Raw genomic sequence first — 24425 nt, forward strand, 5'->3', positions numbered from 1 at the left:
TCCATATCCTGCCCCATTCCCTTGAATTAAACCCAGCATGTGTTAACACCTTACTAACCTGTACCAAGGGCCAATTTAAAATACTTACTGGTATAATGTGGGTGATGGGATGCAACCTGAGTACCTGGAGCAAACATCTTACTGGGCCAGTAGATGGATTGGCATGGGACTACAGGTAATGCCATGATCTGCTATGGACTGGGTGTTTTTAGGATAGGCTTCAGACCCACTGTGACTCTGGTAGTGAGGATACCTAGAATACTGAGAACCAATATGGGTTTTATCTTCCCTTTAGCCACTGTCTTAAAGGAGTTTTGCATGTTCTCTCGTTTCCAAAAACTGGCTGCTTAAAACTGGCTCTAGCTGTAAGTGTGTTGCACTGCAACATACTGGTTCCTGTACTGGGTGTATTTCTTGTGCCCACTTTTTCTGGGTTGAATCGGGCCCACCACAGCCCTAAGCAGGATGAAGCCGTTAGTGAAAATAAATAAAGGAAGATTTAAGAAATAAAATGTTTAGGTGTAAATACATTAGGAAAGCAATAAAAAGAAAATAAAAACATCTAGTTTATTCACTCTTGAAGAGATCGATAAAAATTAGAAAAACAAACAACAACAAAATTTGATTTATAGACCATTTTACACATTTCAACACTGTCATCCATACCAACAAGCCTTTCAGCTTCACCCGTTCAACAAAAAGTGGGCATGACTGCAATTAAGCAAGACCTAAGGCACAAGCAACAAGATCATGATCAACACAACAAGAACATTCTGCTCATCAAACGAAAAGCTCATGCACAATGATCCGCATCATAAAACTGATTCTGCTGCACTGTGGTGAAACACAGAACATTCAGATCGGATGCATAACTGTTTTTTTTTTTGTGTATATACAGTAGAATGATACTGGACGGTTGATCTTGCAGCATGAATTAAACAAATCATGGGAAGTGAACACACTGTCCAGAGGTAGATGGAAAGAGACAGAGAAGAAAGATTTGTGTTTAGTGCATCTGTGTGAATAGTTGTATTTAGAATGTGCACTCGGAATACTGCGGTACCACATCAATGCTTAGCTAAATGAGCATTTGTAATTAAGCGTGTTATGGTGGGACATTTCCAGCAATAAGAACCTCATCACAGAACAGCGTTTTTCTTTTACAATTAGATTTCAAATGTAACATGGTAATTACACTGGTGGCAAAAAATGTGCATGTGAAGGGTAATAACCACGAAATGATCTGATTCCTCAGAACCATTGATGGTTCTTGTTTAAGCAAGTTGTGGCACAAAAAACCTTCTGACAATTCTGAGGAACAGTGATACAGAGATAGGGTCAGATCTGTAGTGCAAACTCCAATTTTTACTTAAATAGATCGCCACTAACTCTGCCTCCTTTGTCACATGGGGAGCCGTGAGACAGTTCTTTTTTCCAGACAGCAGCGATTCCAGAAGAATAATACAACTGTTTCTGTAGTTCTTTGCGCTGCATCAGTGCCTTAAACAGACAGTAGGAATGGACGGCTACAATGAGGTGGGGACTCCCAATCCAGCCTTTCCACCCCTGGACATGGCCAGTTTTAATATGACCCCTGGTCTCCACAGTGGTAGCATGTTAGACCAGCCATTATGGCAAAAACCGGGGCTGGATTGCAGTGGATCCAGCAATTTTCTTTTACATTTTCCCTTTTTACTAAGATTTTAAAGTATTCAAAGTACTCCAATAAAGCTGGTTTGATTGGTTAGGGAGTTGATTGTGGTGGTCAGATTCACTAATACAAACAGACTGGCACACCTTAACAGGCCTAATTATGACTGAGGACTTTTATAATGCAGCTGCATTTGTTACAATATCTATTTCTTGTTGTGTGTTAATTTATGGTTAGAAGACAAGCACCAGTCCCAAGCTTGAGCAGAAATCAGTTTCTTCTTGCTGCTCCTAACAATCAGAAGTACATTGACACAGAACATGATTGCATCTCAGCGTGAAGCTGTTGTACTTTACTGCACCTCTCGTGCATCACACTTCACGCTTGCTGCAGTAGAAAGTGAGAGATGACTTGATTAAGATGCAGTTGGTGATGGACGGCTTAAGCCTGAGTGACTACTCAAGTTCCAAGTGCATCCCGTATTTACAGAATCGGTACAATCTATATACCATCTATATATACACACACCACAGCTATTGCTTAGCAGCTGTCAAATCAAATATCCAGGTTCATCATAATAAGCAACGGCATAAAAACGACTCAATATGCACCAATCTGGAAAAATATACAAGGTTTTCAATTAAATACAAGCAGCAAAGCAGGCATGTACTCTACAAGGCCAAATGTGGACCTGACCATAAGCACGTTCGATAAAAGGTTCTGACTCACAACAGACATTCCAGTTATTCCCTATTATATAGAGCCTACTGGACTTTTTTTTTTTAACTGGTCTTACTTTAATCTTATCAACTGCTTTATCCTGGTCAGGGTTGCGGCTGTTCGGATCCATTAGGAAACAGTGGGTGTATGGCAGGGATCTTCCCCCTGTCTCAGACATAGCCTGTCTGTGTAATTATGTCTGTGTAGACGCCCAGTCGGCCAATTGCACCGCCGAGATTCGAACCTGGATGATGGATTATCGTAATAGATCACTGCCACCTGAGTGCCTGATTTTTTTTTACACTTATTTGAAGTCTTCAAACAATGTTTTTTGCACTAGGGCAGGTTATCCTGGAACAGGAAAACAACCGTGCCCATAGCTAACAGTTAGCAATGAGCATGGCTAAATCAACTAAATCAACTTAATAATTTAGACAGGTGTCCACATACTTTTGGCCATATAGTGAAAATTACAAGGTTATCTTTTATACAGCCTAACTTGAACCAATGGTAACCCAAGTTGGAGATGTTAAAGGTAAAACGTCATCTTGGATTTTTTTTTTTTGTAGCAGGAAGGACTGATCTGGGCCAGGTTTTCTAAAGGTATCACAGCACAAATGTATGCATTACACTTAGCAATCTGTCTACAGTTGAGATAACCAAGGATAAAGCACTTGATAATATATGGGCCTGATAACCTGATTAGTTGACTTGTTATGTATCAAGTTGGCTCTTTATTAAATCATTAATTTTTAGTGTTATTTATTGAGTCCACTTGGAGGTCACACCAATGATATTTAATGTTAAAAGATAATAATAATATTGATAAGCAAAATGATTGCAGCGTCCCAATTTGGGCATATCCAATTCTCCTGTACTCTAGTGCCACCTGCTGAGTGAATCCAGTCAGCTGTGCATTCTTTTTTCCCTTTTTTACCTGTTTTCTTTCACAAAAAAAGTAGAAACACTGGCAATGTGATAGGACTTAAACTAGTGGCAAGTGTTTTTAATTTCTTTATAATCTATTAACTTCTATTAATCTTTTAAAATCGTTGGATGATTTTAAAATATAATATGATACTAAATAAGTGAAATACGAGTCACTTTTTTTTGTACTGGATGAAAATCCTCACTCCTGGCTGTATGTAAACATACTAACAATTTCAAGCAAATGTTTGTTTTGGCAAATCTCAGATCTCTCACTCACGTCTGTGAGTTTAAACAACACTATTTAAACAGATTTGTATGTAAGTCCAGTGATTATGAGGGCAGGTTCAGTACTGCTTTGTTAAAATCTGGGACATATAGTGCATGTTACAATTCAAACCTCTTAATTACATATGAACATTTAGAAAGGTCCAATGCTGTACCATCTCCTTTTTTAAGTCTTTGGAAACTCTCAGGATCACAGAAGTGAGCAAGGCACTGCGAGGGTAAGGGCTGCCGCTCTGCTTCGCTGCTGCGCTCTCATGACTTTTAGCAATGTGCGCACAGAGATGCCACCTCAAGCCCAGCAAGCAGATTAAAGCTGGCTGGTCCTTATTCTTCCCTGCAGCTTCCCCACCACTGTGCCATGCTCAACCCCTGTTTCCAAAGTCCTGCCTCTTGACCTCTTTCGAATGCCTCCAGAGCCAAAGAAAGTCACTGTCCTGCACAGGAGGAGTCCATGGCGAATTTAAGTGGGAGCGGTGAGATCATTAACCCTGCAGCTCCTCAAAGCAGATCTCACACACTCGTACAGGCTTCTTAGAGGATGGTGTCAGGGCATTCTTGGATGAGCACTCGGCACAGAAGATGTTCCCGCAGTGACGACAGTGGTGCTGGAGGAAAGAGCAGATGTTAGATTTTTATACAAGACATTTTGCAGCAGTCTTTTCTTGGAACCTATTATGTAACCCTTTGTGTAGTTAAATAACCCTAAAGTGTTACCTAATCACAAAAGTTTTTCCTGCATTGCAGACACTATACTCCTCATCTCTTAGTTAAATTGGTTTTGCTGGGTATTAGAAAAAAAGCCTAGCATAGAGGATAATGAACAGAATTCCTTATTTGCCCATTTACATTCTTGAGTGATGTTTTTATTCTTAATGTACCAATTTGGTGTACTTTTGCCCAGCAAAATGATAGCATGGTAAAATGTATCATGACAAAATATTTGAAGTAGCTTAGATTTTATTATCCTGATATAAATATGCAAGTGTTAGGGTATATAATAATAATAATGATAATAATAATAATGCATCAATAAACATCTGACAATATACAATACAGTAGTAAAAATTTTAATTGGTTACACAAGAATTATCACTAAGTCTTTAATGTCAAACACAGTCATGGACAATTTAGTATCTCCAATTCACCTCACTTGCATGTATTCGGACTGAGGGAGGAAACCGGAGCTCCTGGAGGGAACCCACACAGACACGGGAAGAACATGCAAACTCCACACAGAAAAGACCCAGACCGCTCCACCTAGGAAGGAACCAGGACCTTCTTGCTTTGAGGCGACAGTGCTCCCCACCGACCCACCGTGCCGTCATTGTGAGCCTGAACCAACCAGTTTTAAATCAAATCAACACTGACCTAATTCTGCTCAACAGACTTTTGGAATCAGTACAAGTAAATGTTTCAGTTTCAAAAAGCTTCCTGAAAAGTTCAGGTGCTGATTACACTGAGACCTCTGAACTGCATCATTTACTAAAGTTAGGTCAACAAACAGTCGAGGTTTTTCTCAGAATCTCACTGATTAAATCATTGTACTTTCAGACTACACCGCTCTATCTCCACTTCATTACTGCTGACAGAACAATAGTCCTTTTCACCGGAATAGTGCTTTCATTGTAGATAAAAGTGCTGCTGGACAACACTGGCTGTTCACTAAGGGAAACAAAAACCAAACGAACACTGGACTTTAAATGCGGTCAGTCTGAAAATGGGTCGCTCTGGTAGACAATTAATGCAGTGCTGATTTTGGTACTTTGATCTGGCGGTTTCATGAAACAGTAGTGCCTGTCAGTGGGTGTAAAAGAAGGGGGGTGGGGTGGGTATGCTTGGACAACAAAGGATGATTGGGCTGAAAGGGAAGGATGAAATAAAGAGGGAGATATGGTCACCTTCCGGATGGTTACAGAGAAGCCTTTTCCGCAGGCCATGCAGTTCTGCACCTCATTGTCCTCTGCCCACTTTCTTGTGAGTGACTGAGATTGCTTTATCTGCACCGAAACAAACAGAACAGCAAAATGACCCTTACTCATAGTCAACTTTTACTAATGAGACCAAGCCTAAATGCATTAATAAGCTGACATTATAGAAAAGTTCTCACGACATGGCCGAGAAGCTAATATGACTATAAAGCTGATTATGAAGTGAGATAATCTCACAGTCTGAAAAGTCAGGTGACGCATCAAACCTGTAGTGACTGGTTCTCTCGACCGAGCTCCTGCATGGCTGCTGTAGTGTCGTCCAGTTTCCTTCTCAACTCCACCACTTTAGCCTGCAACTTCTCAATCTCCCCTTCGCCCTTCACACACCTACAGGACAGATCGAAGCATTACCAAACACTGTTAAAGTATCTATAACCCTTTATAGCACAACAGACAGGGAGAACCAGCCTACCTCTCAAGCAGTGCACGTCTCTCGTCTTGGTTGTTCTGGACGGTGGCTTCGAGTACGGCAATCTCTCCACGTAGTTCGTCTGTCTGTTTCTCCAGCTCACCCACACGTCGCTGGCTGCCCTGCCACTCCCGCTTTAGAGTTGCAACGTTCTCGTTGAGGGCCAAAACCTGCACCGAGAACTTCGCCTCAGCCTCCTCTCGGCGCTTCCCTGCCTCCTCTTTAGCTTTTACCTCCAACGCCTGGAGAGAGAGAACAGCAATTTAAGGTCATTGTGCTAGGCTATTATTTAAAACACTACTCATTCAATGTCCTAATTAATTGAAATTTCCTATTGCCATTTTCTCACCCCTGCTAAGACTAGGTTTTGAATCTGAGAGGTGTTATTGACCAAGCATTTACAAAGACATACGCCTGAGGAATGGTAAAGCAAAATTAAAGGACAAAGTTAAATGTATAACGTTTTTTTTAAATGCAAATTCCACGTAGTTCTCAAGTGTGTGAACAATGGTGTAAGCACCATTTGTTTGTTGAGTCGGTCTGTCTCTGCTTTGTGCTGCTGTTGGATCTGTTTGATGGAGTCGCGGGTGCTCTGGTGCTCTTTCTTCTCCTGCTCTAGGGCTGCCTGGGTTGCCTCAATCCGCCCCTGCAGATCCACTTTCTGCTGAAGCAAGTGCTGCTTTGCTGCCTGCAGTTCCTTTAGCTCCTACAGGAACAAAATTACACACAAATTAGAACAAAACGTCCTGATGCTCTGTATATGACACTCTCATCTGAGCATAAAATTCTTTGTGTCAATGTACACAAATCATCCGTCATGCTTAGAATGGTATTTAAACTTTTATGAATTTAATAGTAGAGCAATGATGAAATGTAGGTCTATAAAGTTCTTAACACCTGTTCAGGCCCAAATCAGAAACCTACCTTCTCAGTTTTATCTGCCATAGCTTTAAGTTCAACACTCAGCCTGTTCCGCGTCTTCTCTCCTTCACTCTGAGCCTCCTTAAGTTCTTCCACCCGAGCACGCTCCTTCTTCAGCTCCTCCTGTGTCAACCCCTGCTCTCAGAAACAGAATTATATTTACACTTGTTGATATGGTGTACACCTTTATTTCATTAAGCTAAGCAGGTTAGGTTTCTGGCTTAAGCAGACACCAACACTGGCAGCTTAGCAGAGCCCAAATTCAGACCTTCTGGTTAGTAGCACCGAGCCTTAACCAGTGGGCTACAAATTCCTTATTGCTGAGCAGAACGCTTTAAAGGTGGATCAGCACTTTGCTTGCTTAGATTAACAGAAGATACACTGCAGACATAAAGAAGAGTTTGTTGGCAATACCTGTTGTTTCTGCAGTTCTCGGAGAGCCTCCTCCTGCTGTTTGAGCTTCTCGTCCCGTTTACTCAGGTCTTTCCCTCTTGTTGCAAGGCTTGCCTTCAATTCCTGGATCTGCGCATCATAACTGTTTAGCTGGTTGTTACTGGCCACCAGGTCCTCCTGAGCCAGAGCAAGTTTCTCTTCATGGAGCTATAAAACATGTAGGAAGCTTTCATTTGACTTAATGGTAAAAATTACAGTTTTTTTCAATATTTATTGATTTATTTATTAGCATTTTTAATCAACATTAATAAGTAGAACACAATAACTTAAACCCTCAACTGTGTATTTTTGGGTTTTAATGAACTGACCATAATAACAGTTCAGTAATATTCAAGTAAAGCTCTGCTATAGCTTAAATTGTACACACAAACACACCTTGAGGTCCTGGCGAAGGGCTGAGAGCTCAGACTCCTTGCCATAGCAGTCAGACTGGAGTTTGGCCAGGCTCTCCTTGGTGCCATCACACATATTTTGCAGCTCTGAGCTGCGGCTTTTCTCTGAACTCAGCTCTTCAGAAAGCTTAGCCATCTGCTCCTTAAGCTTGGTCAACTCCTCCACCTTAAACATACGCACATACATCTTTAATTCCCGGAATGAGAACATACATGCAAATAATCATGTTGAAACCTCTCCTAACAGCAAGAACACAGTATGAACCTGCTTACTAAATCTTCAAACACATATCAAACATATATCCTGGCAGCACGTACCTTTTTCGTTTGGGCGGTCTGCAGTTCTCCCACCTGACCCTGTAGTTTTTTCACTTCCTGGTTGAAAGAGCCCTGGGATGTTTTCAGCTGTACCTGCAGCTGCTGCATGTCTTTCTCCTTCTCTTTCAGTGCATCCTGAGATTTTTTCTGCTGGCCATTCAGCTCCTGAACCTGTGTCTGGAGTCCCTTCTCCACCTAATTTAATTCCACAACAATACAACATTTCTATGAAAGTCATCAACAAAGCAGAAATATACAAGATATGACCACTAGTAGGCAGTGAGGTACTTGGCTTATAATCAGAAGATGCCTGGTTCAAGCCTCACCAGTTCCAAATTGTCAGTGTTGGCCCCTGAGCAACCCTTAACGGCTTGGTCCCAACTGTAAGTCACTTTGAATAAAAGTGTCTGCTAAATGCAGTGATTGTAAAATGTAACATAATGTAAAGTAAATCCAACATCCTATTTCAAAACCATGGCCATTAATATAAAGTTGCCCCATCACGTCTTTAACAAACCCCACTCTTCTAGGAGGGCTTTCCAAAAGATTTTGGAGCATGTCTGTGAGAATTTGTAGCTGTTATAAGGTTAGGTAGTAATGTTGGATGAAAAGGTCTGGCTTGCAACCAAGGTGACAACTGGTCAGGGCTCTGTGCAGCCCACTGGAGCTGCTACACACCAAAAGTCTTTATGGACCTCACTTTGTAGACAGACAAAAGTACAGTGGTGCTGAAACAAGAAAGGGCTTTCTCCAAACTGTTGCCTCAAAGTTGGAAGCTTATGTTAGCAACAGGCTTGGTTAAAACATCTAAACTGTATTATAAACAGTTCTGTCTACATCTTTGCATGTCCCACCTCTGCCATTTTTTCCAGTTGAGATTTGGCTTTGCCTAATTCTGTAGATGTAGCTTCTGCACTCTTCTGCAGCTCCTGTTGGGCTTTCTGGTGAGCTTTCATCTGTAAGAGCAAAAGAGAGAAATAAATTTAAATGCAAGACCTAACCAACCTGACTTGGACATATTTCAAACAGTTGCTTTGTTAGAAACAAACTGCCCCATCACTCTTCTGTTCCTCCTTCTTCATCTTAGTTAGCAGTTATTGTTTTCATGAAGGGGTAAAAACTTCAAAAATGGTATTCATCAATGTTGAGTGAGGAACTTAAATTTAACCCCACACCAGTGGGGTCAGAAAAAATGCACTTAAACTAGGGGTGCTCGAGTGGCGCAGCGATGTACTGCACTAGCACACCACTGACACTGAACGGGAAGAGTGTCCACACAAACACAACTAGCCATGTTTACCTTCTCCTCCAGAGCAGCAGCACTGCTTTTCTTCTCTGTCTCCAACTGGCTCTGTCTCTCTTTCAGGGCTGTGGAGGCCTTGCTCAGAGCCTCCTTCACCTTCATCAGCTCTTTACCCTGGGTATCTCTCTCTTGCTGGGTCTTCTGCTGCTCCGCACTGATCACCTGGAGTTTCTTCTCCAGGTCGGCCCTTTGCACCCGTCCTTCCTCTGCGAGATCCTCCAGTTTGGTTTTAAGCTCACTGTGTTCCTGGGTCCCTTTCTCCAGCTGTTTCCGTGTGTCACCCAAAGCCACAATGTTCTTTTGCAGTTCCTCCTGCAGGGAAGCAGCTCTAAAATAAAAGGAAAGACACACACCATAACCAGGCTTCAATAAATAAATAAATAAAGCAAAGCATGTTGACAATTAGATGGTGTAGTCCATGATCTATGATAATAATTTGTATTCTATACACAATAGAAAAGTCATGCATACAACTCATTTTCAGTTCGATTTTAGTTCTTTATTTTTGCACCTCAAATTTTACAGCAAAGCAAGAGAATGAAGTAACAGAGATCTTATTGATTTTATTTTATTTTTTAAATATATATCAGGTGAATTAGCAGTCTAAAGTGCTAGCACACCACTGCAGTGTCAAATCTCAGTTCAAATTTTAGCAGAGTCACAGACCTGGCTGGGTGTCTGTACTAATGTAAGATTCATGTAAAAGGTTAGGAACCTACCCCTGTTTTTCAGTGTCCAGCAGCCGACTGAGCTCTTTACTCTTCTTCTCCTGCTCACTGATTTGCTGCAGGTGTTTCTGCTGTGCCTTCTGAGCCTGCTCCTTTGCTAAGCGTAGTTCTGTCAGCTCAGCCTCTGCTTTCTGCAACAATTAAACCCAGTTTAAGTACATAAAAATACACACTCAGAACATCTAAAATGTAGAAACAAAGCTTAGACAGACAAAGCAGGCATTTTAATTTTGTCTTGAGGGGGACCTTGGCCTGGTGCTCCAGTGTTTCGTTCTTCTGCTCAGCAGCCACCAGTTTCTCTCTGCTCTCTTTCAGATTGGACTCAAGCTGGGAGCACTGATCCTGCTTCTCCTGCAGTCGGCAACACTGCTCCTCCAGCTGAGCCTGGACCTTGCTCACCTCCTGTGCACAAACGCTCCTGATTAAAAACTCTAAAGCTTCATACGCAATGAAAATACTTTGATGTGGGTTGCTCGGTTGCTGTAGACATTTTCTCCCACAATATCAAGACACAGCTTGGCTCACACTCAACGTTCCAATTAATCCCTAAGACATTAAACAGGGCAGAGGTCAGGGCTTGTGCAGGCCAATGGAGTTTGTTTACACCAAACTTGTGAAACCTTGTCTTATTGGACCTGGCTTTGTGCAGAGAGGCACAGAAATGCTGAAACAGGAAAGGGTCTTTACCAAACTGGTGCCATAAAGTTGAAAGCATATCATTCATTGGATTTGCATCAGAAATTAAGATGGGTGTCCACATACACAGGTTGGTTAGGTCTTTTAAACATATTTTTCATCTTATTTTTGCAGTTCGTTAAACATTTATTATCTTCTAAAAATACTGTAATGTCACACTGTAAGCACTGATAAAACCCTCTATACATTTAATATGTCTATAAATATGTAGATTTTTGAATATCGATTACTTTCTCCTAGACAGAAACGTACATGCAAGTCACTTTGCAGTTTAAAACAAGCTGAATGTCACAGGCGTGATCAAACTAAATTAGAGGTTAACAAATATGTTTATGTGTACGAACCTGCTGTTTATCCTGCAGGGCATTCTGGGCAGTTTCTAGATGGCTCTCAAGGTCTGCTCGTTGGGCAGATTTTGCTGCTTCGGCAGAAATCAGCAACTCTGTCTTAGCCTTAAGCTGAAAGACAATCATCCATTAGCTCAGTTTATTATTTTATAATGTATGTTATGGAAAAAAATTTGTATGATTCAAACACACCTGGGTGTCAAGCTGAGCCACTCTCTCTTTGCTCTGAGTGATATGGGCAGTGAGATCTGTCACATTGCTTTCTAAGGCCTGGCAGCGATCCTGTGCTGAGCGTTGCTGGCTTTTCTGCTCCTGCAGCTGCTCATGAAGGTTTTCCTGAGCCTGCTTGTGGCTCTCTGACTGGTTCTTTAGCTTGTCTGTCAGCTGGGTTATCTGGAAGTGAATAAAACTGGTCAGAAACTTTTGTGGCACTTTATGGTCTATGAAGAAGTTTAGTAGACAGAACTGTTTCTTAAAGTACAGTTTAAAAAAGCATGTTTTCAGTGAATGTCTGCTGCACCTGCTCCTGCAGTGTGTGGTTCTTTTCCTGAAGCTGGTTGAGCAAGGCAGTTTCACCCTCTCCTGCCTGGATTTTGGCACACAGATCTTGTCTTTCAGCCTCCAGCTGGCTTAGGCTGGCCTTACTCTTCTGCAGCAGGGCCTCCAGGTTCTGGATCTTCTGGTCCTTGTCACCGATCTGACGTAGCACTTGCTCCAAGTCATTCTAGCAGAAAGAAGACAATATTGTGCATTTGAATGTTTAGTTTTGAATAAGCATATCAGAAGTGTATGACCAAAAAACCCATAAAAATACTATAAATAAAAAAAGAATGAAAGAAAAGCATTCATTCATCCACTAGCACAAGTAAAATAGAGTGCATACTAGTGGGACCACATTTACTGTTGCTAAATTATTTGCTTTACCACACCAGACACAAGACATTGAATAAGCTCAATAAGAACGTTCTATGTATGGGATCTATAAGGTTGTTTTTATTAAATTACATGACATGCCATTGTAGGTCAGTTACCTGTGCTTCTCGTAGCTTGTTGTTGGTGCTCTGATGAAGAGCTTGCAGCTCTTGGTGCTGCTGTTTGGATTTGTCCAGCTGGTGCTGAAGGTCAGTGGACTTGGTAGTGTTCTCCTTGAGCTACAACACAAGACACAAGGCTTAGCATCAGGCATGCACTTCACAAAAATGTCATCATGCAAAACGACATGACATTGCTGTCATAAGAAAGTATTGCACATGCTGTGAATGTTCATGACCAATAATAACATTAAAAAAGCATTATTATATAACATGTACTGTATGTGATATGTTTTAGTGATAATCTATGTTCTAAATTTTAATAGCTCAAACAAAATTATAAATGATTATCACAGCCCAACTATATTTTAAAATCCTAAAGGGGGAGCTGGTGGCTTTGCACTGCTGCAGTATTTGTGTGCACTGGGTCTAACACTATGACTGAATACCATTCCAAAGCTGGCATGCCAATGTGGATAACCACTTTTAGCAGTCAGGTTTCTTTGAATCAGTTTTACCAGAAATTTGTATTTTCAACAATTGACGATTGATTCATTATGAAATCAGAAACTCAAGTATCAGCGCAGTGGTGAAACACACTAGCCCTTTACCATTTAGATCTGTGTTTCAAATCTCAGCTGTGCTATCAGCCAGTTGGGTGTCTACACAGACATGATTGCCTAGGTCTTGGGAGATTTATGCACATAACCTGACATCTTTGGACTCTAAAAATATCTAAAAACAAACATCAATAACAATAACAAACATCATTCAAACCATCCTTCGCAGCATACCTGTTCCTCCAAACGAGAAAGTTTGAGCTGCAATTCAGCAACCTGCTGCTCACGGTCTTTAAGTTTCTCTCCAGAGAGCTGTCTTTGCTCCTTCAGCCGGCCCTGCACCTCACCCAGCTGCCGCTCAGCCTCCAGCAGCTTTGCGTGCAACTACACAGCACAGAACAGAAGAATAAGCTTTAACACTAACACTACATTCTGGTCGCACATTTTGCGTGATTGGTTTGTTCGTCTGACCTGGCTGATCTCACTCTGCTGCTGCAGGCCCTGGCTCTCTTTATCCTCCCTTTGCTGCTGAAGTTGCTTGCGCTCAGCCTTCAGCTCGTGATGGCCGTTCTCAAGCTCAGCCAGCTCCTTCTTGAGACGTGCTGCCTCCTCCCCACGCTCGGCTAATTCAGTCTGAATCCGATTGAGAGAAGCCTCCCCCGTTGATACGCGTGCTTGGCTCTCTTGTAGCTCCAGCTCTTTTTGGTGAAGGCTGGCCTGCAGGGTCTTTTTAGACGCCAGCTCCTTGCCCAGGCGCTCCTCTAGTTCCTGGTTTTCCTTTTCTTGTCGTGACAATTTTTCTGAAAACATCTGAGAAAAGGCAGAGAATTTATTATCAAGCATGTTTGAGGTTAAGGCTCAGAAGGTATCTGCATACTACACAGACTTTTGATGACAGGCTAAAAAGAAATATTGCATTATACATTCTAAATTAGATAAACAGTATTTAAGCTAAAGACTGGGAGACATCTCCTTGCTGCAGCAACATTATGACTGGTTAAAGAGCCAGCATGAGCGCCATAGTGTGTTCCTTCATTCAAACACACAAATGTATTATATACATTTATTATGCATTGAGGATGAACAGCAGTTTGGCTTAACTGGAGTTTAGGACATAACATCTGCCAAAGTACTAAACATTAATAATAAAAACATTCGTCACCTAACAGAATGCTTTATCTACATCTTTACACCTTTGAAATCCTGTTTTTAACCTGCATGGCCTGTCACTTAGCAGTTATGCTGTTTCTGCCCCAGATCCATTTGACAACAGTCCGCAAGGCTGATCACTCTAAGCTCACGCTTAACTCAATGAAATTTGACAAAAATGTGTAAACGTGACATCTTATGAAAATCAGCTCCCAGGTACAACACATCTTACATATCTTGCCATTATGCCTAAATTCTGCACTGCTGACTAAAAGATTTAGCCAAATCCACTGTCTACATACTTTTGGATGTACAGTTTAAGTACCACTTGATTTACTAAGGGGGAGAAGGGACCGTCTACATTTAACAGAAGATCATGCTACGACGACAAACAACCAAAATAAAGCCGTAAGATCACAATGTGCTCATCGGATACAGTCTCAGAGACGGCTGGCCTTCCAACGTCAGTAAGGACATGGAGTGAAATTTAAAAGACATTTTTACAATGTCTGGGATGGCACAAGGAACGCCAGTGGGACAGTGTGCTAACCTCTGGTGAGGGGACACTATAAAAAGTCAGACTTGATAACGACATCACTGCTAATAGGTTGTGGTGACAGGGCCAATCGCTGTCACTGACTAAGCTTTTTCCAGGTGTCGGTTACACAAGAGACAGCTGGGGTGGTGTTTACGGGCAGCCGTCTTCTTTCTCTGTCCTCTTTGCCAATAACATAATCTCTCTTTCATTCATCTTTTATTTTTATTCAGCATATAAACCCTTTCCTTTTACAAGTGTTCCTTGTTAGCCTTACAGTGTATACTTAACTGGTGTGTGTTTCAGAGAAAAGGTTAAGGGTACTTTGAAGGCTATTTTAAACATGTTTCCAAAAGACGTACAGTAATTTCAGAGACGATGGCCACTTTGATCAAACCATCAAGCCCGGCTCCACTGATAAAAATCTTCCATTTCTTTAATTGCACAAGTTATCTTTGCTAATACCATGTTATCATGCCTATCTTTTTTCATTTGAATCCACAACCTAAATGAAGCTCAGTGCTTAATTTAGTTTGGCTGACAGGGAGGATCTGATTTTAGACCCCTAACATACCAAACATGTGCCCAGTCACTTACGTCAAAGAAGCAGCTTGCATTTTCCCCCTGAGAGTCCTTGCCACTAAAACTCTTGACATTATAACTGACAACGCACATAGATTGTGACTGGTCAGGGCCATTACCTGGGTTTATACGTCACCCTAAAGGACAGTGGTGGCATGGCACCCATCAACATGTTCTGACAGACAGTAAAATGCACCATGTAGACATTACAGTTATTCCAAACTCACTCCACAATAAAACAGGCATTCCCATAAGCCATGGCAGACTTGTTCTCAAACGAGAGCACAAGGTCTGTACAAATAGTGATAATAATAATAAAGTCTATAAACTCATCATGCGGTTTTATGCTGTGTTCCGTTAAAGGTCAGAACTGGGAATTTATGTCCTCCAACTAGCAAAAGACCAAAGAACTTAACTTAACTCAACTGGGAATTCCTACTACAAACTGATTTTAGGCCCAGGTTAAAGCCTGCAGCATCTACGCACAGCACAATGTAATACCATCACAATTACAGAAAATGCAAACACACATTGTTGTACTAATTCAAATAAGCTGGTGGTTATGTTGCTGCAGTTACGAGTAAAATGATATTTAATTTGAGCATTGATTCATAACTGCTATATCTATTTTTGAACTTTTTGCACCCTCCGCAAACTGACTACGACAAAGTGGTGGTAAAACATGAATATGACTGAAAAAGTAAATGTATTTTTACTAAAGTTTACAGTTTTTTTTACATTTGTCATTTTAAAAGTGAAAACATTTTGAACAGATTTGTGTAGAGAAATAGTGGCATCGGTCAAAAAATCCACTATATCCATGAATGACTATTAATATCAAGCAGCAATTTGGCAGCTAATTGACTCCTTGTGGATGAAAAAAAGTCGTATGTGTACAATACCTGGTTTTGCTGCTGGAGGTTGTTTAAATTGCTCTGTAGTTGGTGGATTTGTTGGGTGTACACAGCAGCTTCCTGCGGACCTTTATCCAGTTCAGCCCTCAACTGGGCGATAGTTTTCTGTTAAACAAAGAAAAAAAGCACTCAGATTTTAAGAACATTCTTTAAAAACTAGAAGGTCTAGAAATCATACAAAAGCCCACGTAAAGCTGACAAAACATGCAGTAACAGAGCACACAAGGTTAACAAGGTCTTAATTTTTCTTGTTTTAAGCCTCATAAAGAGAAATTTTTGAAATCTTGACCTGTGAAGATGAAATGATAGACATATAAAATTAAATAGAAAGAGATGTTTTACCTCCAGTTTACAAATCTTCAAAAATGAGCAAAGCAGGTAGTGTGGAAATGAAGGGAGAGACAGAGACAAGTAAAGACAACACAAAGGTAAGTAAAAAAAAACACCAGAAACATCTCAGTTTTTCATTCACAGCCAAGCACACCTAAACAAGACATTTTATCAGACACACACATTATGAAGGTGCAATAATATGTTTGTTCTGTATCACATCATTCCCACCAACATAGCCACAGTAGTGAAACAAGGAATTAGGGGGTAAGGGTACCTAATTAAATGGCAACCGGGTGTACATATGATATACATGGTTGCTATGAAAATGTTTTCCTAACCTTTATCGCTCAGCAACAAATGGAATATAACAATAGTTAACATGATCCACAAACAACTTCTCACGCAGCCAATAATGTCTGTGTGGAAGGGCAGTCGGCTGGTAGTGGGCTAGCCTAATGGACTGCAGTTGGTGCAGTGTTAAAGCACACCAGCCTACTTCAGGGTTCGAATCTCAGTGGTGCTATTAGCCATTCATGTCATGTCACATGAAAATTTATTTTAATTTTGAATTTATTTAAGAGGACATTTAAGCGTAAACATAAAATGTAAATGTTCCAATGTTGAGCCATAATCACATGTTGATTTATACAGAATGGCAATCAAGTACAGCCTTGATTCTTTATATGAGCTTCATTTTTTAAGCTCAAGTGGTGTAAGGATTACCTCAGAGGTAGTGAAGTTAGCCTGAAGTTGTTCATACTGTTTTTTGAGTCTCTCAGATTCCTCCTCCCTTTCACGGGTCATTTTGTCCATCAGCGTCTGCACCTGCACCAGCTCCTTCTTCAATACTTCCACATCCTCTAGTCCTGGCCTCTGCATCTATAGTAAAGAACAGGAGGCCATCAGTGTGTTCATTTATTAATCCATTGGTAATGAACAGGGTTTGTAGAGATTCTCTCAATCAAACCCAGTAATAAAAATTTAAAACATCCCACCTGGGGAACGTGTATTACATAATTGTTACATAATTCAACATTAATTACATATTGAAATACACTGTGTCTGGAAGAAGGAGGTCGAATTGGCCTTGGTCAGTGTGGGGTTGGTAAAATTGGTAAAGGGAAAAAAACACTGGCTTGAGGTAAATTATCTATAAAAGCTGAAGCACAAAGGTCAGCAATAGAAATTGAATTAGCTATTGCATTGACATAATATTTTGCACAGTAAATCACTGGTAATTTACACTGTAAAAGTGTATGTGTCAAAGGGATTACAATATTAGCAGCTCTCTGGTACAAACAGTACTCCCTCTGTAGGAGTCCAAACAGCTCTGTTTCCCCTGGTGCTTTTTAAAAAGTGTCTTTCCAAAACAGGTTTCCAGATTATATTTTAAGCTGTATCCAAATACTGTAAACCATCTTCTACAAACCCAGACTGAGGAGACTTGTGCTGAAAATAAGCATTAAACGTGTGTATGTTTGTAGGAGTGAGTGAGTGAGTAACTGGGAAAATTAGGCTACCAGTTCAGTTGACAGATTCTCTTTGTCCTGTCTCTCTCTCTGCAGGTCCTGTTGCAGGCTGGCCAATTTCTGCTCCGCCACCTCTCTCAGGCTCTTCTCTTCATCATAACGTGACTTGATATCTGAACGAACACAAAAAGCATAAATACAGTGATACAATCTAGCTTTTTACATTTTTTCTGCCCTTTAACGCTTAAGAAGTCAGACTCTTGATGTTTCTCTTACCCACAATCTCAGTGGCCAGCTGGGCAGCCTTCTGTTCAAAGAGGTCTTTCATCTGTTTGATGTGGAACTTCTCGGTCTCAGCCTCATTGAGCTTCATCTCAAGTTCTGAGAAGAGACCAACCATGAACTTTCATTTCAAAGCTTCTACATTTGACCAATAAAAAACTGCATGCTGCTACTATTTCAGAGGAGAAAGATAATATGGAAGAACGTACCTGATTCTTCTAAGCCTGCCTGTCTTTCATTCTCCGGTCCCTGGAATAGAAAAGACCAATCAAGACACAAAAACACAATATTTACCAAGATGAGCCATTTCGCAATGTATCTTTGTATTGGTTTGCACTCTGAACATCTGATTAGCCATTTAAAGAAATTACTTGCTTCAGTTGTCCTTGTACTTTGTCTAGTTCTTTTTTTAGCTCCCCTGAAAACCATCGTTCTTCCTGTGTGTTTGAAAAAAAGTGTTAGGAAATTCAGATGAATGAATCCTACAGAGGAAGGGTAGAAAACTGACATAATTTCACATAAGCTTATGCTTTAGAGAAGCAAGTGAATAAATAGCTGGTACCTTTAGTGATGCCTGTAAATCTTGAACTTCCTGTCGCAAAAAAGCCAGGTCATCCCTAGAATTTAAACAAACATTTGGTAAGGGCAAAGGTCTGCAGCATAAATTAAAAATGTTAAGCCTAAAAGAATGAATCGTTTCACCTGTATATGTCCGGACATGTATCATCATTTTTTTCTAAACTTGTGACTCTTCATATGTATTACAATATAAAATTATTTTTTACATTACACTTACTGTTTTATCTTACTAACCCTAAGCAAAATCTACCAGATGTGTTTTACTGTTTAAAATAATGTATGTGCTGTGTGATCAGGCTGCATCTCATGGATATTTTGCTGTCAAGTACAGGCAGCCGGCCGTTACTAACAGCAACTATGAATAGTGCAATAAAAATACTATAAATTAGGGCTGTCGAAGTTAACGCGATAATAACGCATTAACGCGAGCTCAATTTAACGCGATTAAAAAAATTAGTGCCATTAACGCAAATTCTAGTTCATGTTGACACTTGACTGGTAGAACAAACGTTTTAATGTCGGACTTGCCACCGTTTTTCATTTGCGGTTTGTTAACATAATGTAACCGATCGTCGTAGTGATGCACTTGCATAATAAAGAAATAAATACACGCTATATTCACAAGTTGTCGGGAGCAGAACACTTTATTACACTTAATTAACTTCTTCTTCTGTACCGAATACCGGAAAGCTGAGTCGAGCACGTTAGTTCATGAACTATGGAAGAAGGGTCAAAACACACTCACTTCGTGTAGAAACGTCCATCAAACCATCGTCACGATACAACCACAGACAAGTCTGATACAATAACTACGCCTTATCCCACCTAAAGCACCGCTGATCTACAATGTTTGCTGATGGAGAAATTCTAACCTACAATCTGACATTTACTGCCTAGTATGTGAGTGAATAAACTCCCTTACAGTTTTCTCTTGTCCCAGCAGTTTTTAACATAAGTACATTTAGCATAAAATGTGTTCACCATTTTAATTGTAACATTTCACTTAAAAATCCTTGTTTTCTATAACATTTACACAGATTTCTTTTAATGCGATTAATTATATGAAATTCTGAGATTAATCGCGATTAAAAAAATTTAATCGTTTGACAGCCCTAAAATTAACACAATATACATTTATAAGATACATACATTGTGGCTACAAAACCATAGCAAAATACTACTTTGTAAATACTACTATTAGTGGCTGGATAAATAGGAGGGCTGGGTCAGAAAGGGCATCCGGCATAAATAATATACGGACAAATGATCTGCTGTGGGAGAAAAAATGTTCCTACCTGCTTGAGCTGAGATGGGAGGACTGGTCCTGAGACTCATGATAAACTTCATAATGCTTGAAAAGCTCCTCAGCAGAGTTATGAGACTTCATACACTGTGGACAGATAAAGCCCTGCACACAAAACATGCATTAAGATGGCAAGTTAATAGACATGGAAATGAAAAACATTAGCAATAAAACAGTATCTGTTTGGCTAAAATGACTATTTTTAATAGGATGTCATTAAGGACGATACATATAAACAAAAATCTCCTAACTCCCCCATCTCACTGTTTTAAAAAGTATGTTTAGCTTTTGTATTAACTAGGGGTTGCAGATATTGATATTGCCATACATGCATAGAAAGGTAGGAGAAAATGTTGCTTGTAGGTTTTTTGTTGTTCAGTGTTATTAGGCTGAGTTCACATGATACAGGGCAAAACCTCCTTGTGCTGGCTGTGACATTGTTTCCTATGAAGTAAAACACACATGCACATTTACTGACGTGATTTTTGACATGTGATTTTTACCACTTTTCGCTGCACTCAAACTTCAATCTGATCAAACCTTTTCAAACTGTTATATTCAATTTTAAATTAGAGCTGTGGCATTGTGAGAAAAATACAGCAGAGCAACTAGTGAACTGTGAAATGGAGAGACTGAGTTCATTTTTAGAAATGTTTCCTTATCCTGAAATTGCTTGTCATGACTTTGTAGGCCACTAATATAAAAGTTTCATAGATCCAGGTTATTCTTTTGCTGGGTTTTTATATTCCTACATCTCCAAATGACGACCACTGTAAGCAGCCCCGGTTCTGGACTGCGTTGATTGGGGGGGCAGTGAGAAAGTGAGAAAATTACTTTAGTTTCGCCCTAAGCCAGATTCGAACCTAGGATGGAAAAATATGCGAGATGTGCTCTGCCCACTGCACTACTCAAACAGCGGTGTATTAAACACATTGTACTGCTGATATAACCTGTGCACACATGGCGTTACTAAGACTAAAAGTGAACACTACTTAAAATAATAACCAAACACTTTCTAATTCCCATGGTAGCGGCAGAAGCTGCTCGCCCTGTTACAGGTTAAGAGATAATTAAAAAAAAATAAAGAGTCTTTGCTTGCGTTGCACTTGGGGGAGGCAGTGAGAAAATCTAGCCCCCCCCAGCCCCACCCTAGCGCCGGCCCTGACTGTAAGAGTTTTCTTGTATAAACTAAAAAAACATCTCATGCAAAACTTTTGTCAATAATGTTTTTTTTATTTCAAGCCTGCCATCCAGTTCCATCAGATAAAACCTGCTTTCCCTTTTTTCATTTTTACAAGAGTAGCACTAAGGTTCTAACTAAACTGTACCAGAAAAGAAATAATTTCTAAGCTAATCAGGGCTGTGATATGACTTCAGCTTCAGAACTTTTATTTGGACTATAGATTTTTTTTTCTTGCCTTAAATACTTATAAACAGCCCATGATTTGATAACGATAATGATGTAAATGGAATTAGGTTTTTACTACAAAAGACAATGTGAACTAAAGTAAATATTTCATACAGGTATTGTTGATTTGAATTACCTCTGAGGTTTCATTGTTCATATCTGCAGAGGGCTGATCAGTCTCACTTGCCTGGGAGCCTCCTTTTCCAGGAGTCTGCATGGGACACGGATAGAAATAGAAAAGGACAGTAAGTTAGAGGCAGAGAGAAAAAAGAGGGGTCAGCTCAGGTTAGATATTTCTCCAGCACATGTGCAGCTTGTTTCTTTGGCACAGTCAAACATGCCACACCGGGACAGTTGATTTGGGGCCTGGCCATTACATTCCACACAATAGGAATTAAATCTCATGATCCAAGATTCTGTTTTGCCTCAATGACTCCCATTTGGAAATCAATCACAGTGAAGTGAAGACAGCCGTTATTCGAGTTTTAATGTCCAGCATTAGGTTAAATGAGAAGCGATAAACATCTCTTTCTATATATTTTGTTATCTGACTGACAATCAGCAGAGAGAAAAGTTTATGAAGGCATTGCATGCCTGTGCCCAGATCCTGGTTTGCATGTGACTATGCTGTCATTAGAAGCTGTCTGAAGACATAATGAAGCACTTCCTTAGACATATCAAACTATAACCCTGGTTACACTGCAGCCAAAACAAACACAAACAATACTATATAGCCACACACAGGACACTATTTAGCCATTTAAAGAAAGGCCACAGTTCTACAATCACCACTTATGCTGCATAACACACAGGTAGCACAAAAGACAGCTGATTTTAGAAAGAGATTTTATAATTGAGTTTCTTTAGACACTATAATATCCAACAATGGAATAAACAATTCCTATTAAGATTCTAATATAAAATATGTTTTTATTTGTCTTAAGGTTATTCATGGTAAGTTGTGACTGCTGTTATAACTATTTAAAACATGAGCTTATTTAACAACAAACAGGCAACATCCAAAGTGCAAGCCTAGGTGCTCAGTTCTGATTTGCATTGGAGTAAAGCCAATCGTTTTTGGCAACAGTGGCTGGCTTTAAGGGTGTGTCACAAAAATGCAAGCAGGTTTACAAGACCAGAAAGTGCATAATCACAACAAATCCTAGATTGCAGACTGTGTTTCTAAAAACTAGGCCTAAATAAATTTTAATCATTGTGCTTATGTTCCCCAGGATCTTTATTAAGGCTTTATTTTAAATTAATATCTGAAGCACATTTTAGTATTAAATAAAGTTTACTTATTTCTTGGTTTAGTGCTTTTTGTGGGTTTTATGGGTTATAACAATAAAAAAATCTGTCATTGTGCTACTGTAATCACAGATTTCCTTTAGGAGATATAAGCTTATATTTGCAGACATGTGTTAACAAGGAGACTGACTTGCTTGTTTTGACTAAAATCTTGATCAGATAGGTGAATAAAAAATTTGACAACCGTAAAATAAAATCTGTATTTTCAATTTATATACTTTTTTCTAAAAGTAAATGTCCAAAATAGATTGTGGAAACTAGGCTGGATGTGCACTAGTCAATGTTTTGGGTTTTTGTTTTAAACAGTAACAAATAATGTGGAGATATCTGAAGAACTGAGTTGTAAACTAACGTATATGATCTAAAAACACAGGTAGAACTGTCAAAAATACAACATAATTGTTTGACGAATTATGTTTAGCTTATTGGGATTATTTCAAATTACACAAATAATTTCTGCAATGTATTTAAATATTATTGTTAGTCAAAATTTTCGGAATGTTTTGCTCCACATTCAAACAACATAGTGTAACTGCTATAGTAAATATTTTTACCGGCTAAACTTCGTTGTTTGCATAGCTGATCTGGCACAGATTTATGCCAGATGCCCTTCCTGATGCAACCCTCATTTTCATCCACGCCTGGGACTGGCAGTAAGGCCTGCCAACCGCCCAGCAGTTCCCGCTCACCTACTCTCTGAGCGAATCTCACATCAGTTGCAATTTTATATTTGTTATTTAACTCATGAACAACCAAACCATTATGCATTAAAATAACAAACAGGGAAGCTTACTTGCATCAGTATGGAGTCTGAGTGCATGTTAGTTCATCTCTGCACATGTGGATCTGTCTGTAACATTATTTGTTTACTAAAATAACGTGCATATCTTGCACCATGTCCCAGAATAAAGGTAGAACTCTGATAATCATCTCTTAATAACTGCATTAACGTCAGGAAGGGCTTTACAATACTGGCAGTGTATATCTAACTGATATGTTTATTAATAGTGCCATAATAAAATCTACATTTATGGTGTTGGAATGGTTCTGCTCAGTGTTTATCTTACTGTTGTACAAAAGTGTCTTTACAGCAACAATCTCAGGTTTCTACATGTAAAGTTTTGCATGTTCTCCACATGTAAATGGCTCACAAAAGGATCTATGTAAATTCATGCCCTTCAACAGGCTGACCCCTAGTCAATCAGTCCAGTCACAGGATCCACCGCAAACTTTACCGGCGGTTAGTGGAAATGAATGAGTTGTGATAAACTCAGCATAAACAAGGGGAAATTTCACTGAGGAAACTTGACAGCCACAGAGTTTCTTTTATTAATACAAGTCACAGTTAAGTTAAACCAGCTAAAGCTGAACTCGCAAACGTCTAAAAGCAACAGCAAGTTTACCGTCCAGCTTCACCATGTAAACCGTGACACACTGGCTAAGCTAGCTAACTAGCCAGCTGTCTTCATGTAGTACGTTCTGATAAAGTGTAGCTTAACTGAAACTAATAATTCAGAAGAAACCAGCACGGTTTTACAAAGACGGTCGTTTAAACACCATATTCACTTCATTAATGTTATTGTTAGTATTTCCCCCGGTTTCCTGACAGACTATCACAGGCCTGACTGACACACAGACTTAGCGTTAGCCTGTTAGCTTACCACAGCAAGCAAACCATTAATGAAACAACATAACAGCTTTTTAGTTGTTAGCTTACCATTTGTAATATCCGTCTGAACATGGTTGTTGTTTTGTTATATCTCAATAAAATTTAATATGGGGGTTTATTCTCGCTGGCGTAGCTGCCGTTTCTGATGTTGACACCTGCAAA

General features: G+C 39.8%; 1 protein-coding gene across 1 annotated transcript; it reads right to left on the bottom strand.

Moving 5' to 3' along the window:
* Positions 1-548: 548 nt before the first annotated feature.
* On the bottom strand, positions 549-24402 carry eea1 (early endosome antigen 1). Its single transcript, XM_063004195.1, has 29 exons — positions 24312-24402; positions 21423-21497; positions 19871-19983; positions 18559-18613; positions 18368-18433; positions 18206-18245; positions 17991-18095; positions 17766-17887; positions 16969-17124; positions 15901-16017; positions 13204-13542; positions 12967-13116; positions 12173-12292; positions 11662-11865; positions 11334-11534; positions 11139-11252; positions 10345-10500; positions 10090-10229; positions 9368-9698; positions 8922-9023; positions 8068-8262; positions 7733-7915; positions 7319-7504; positions 6908-7039; positions 6504-6689; positions 5987-6225; positions 5781-5901; positions 5485-5583; positions 549-4191 (listed from the first exon to the last, which is right to left on the bottom strand). Exons 1-29 carry the CDS (start codon positions 24333-24335, stop codon positions 4069-4071), a joined length of 4194 nt encoding a protein of 1397 aa, XP_062860265.1. The 5' UTR covers positions 24336-24402; the 3' UTR covers positions 549-4068.
* Positions 24403-24425: the final 23 nt, after the last annotated feature.

Source organism: Trichomycterus rosablanca, chromosome 11 (genome assembly GCF_030014385.1).
Source record: "Trichomycterus rosablanca isolate fTriRos1 chromosome 11, fTriRos1.hap1, whole genome shotgun sequence".
NCBI lineage: Eukaryota > Metazoa > Chordata > Actinopteri > Siluriformes > Trichomycteridae > Trichomycterus > Trichomycterus rosablanca.

Bases quoted from the DNA above. Each gene is read 5' to 3' on its own strand.
- eea1 (XM_063004195.1), bottom strand. From the start codon at position 24,335: ATGTTCAGACGGATATTACAAATG. The intron at 5,584-5,780 runs GTTTGATGCGTC...GTTTCGGTGCAG, and splicing joins GAGAGAACCAGTCACTACAG to ATAAAGCAATCTCAGTCACT. The intron at 4,192-5,484 runs GTGACCATATCT...TCTTTCCTCCAG, and splicing joins TCTCTGTAACCATCCGGAAG to CACCACTGTCGTCACTGCGG.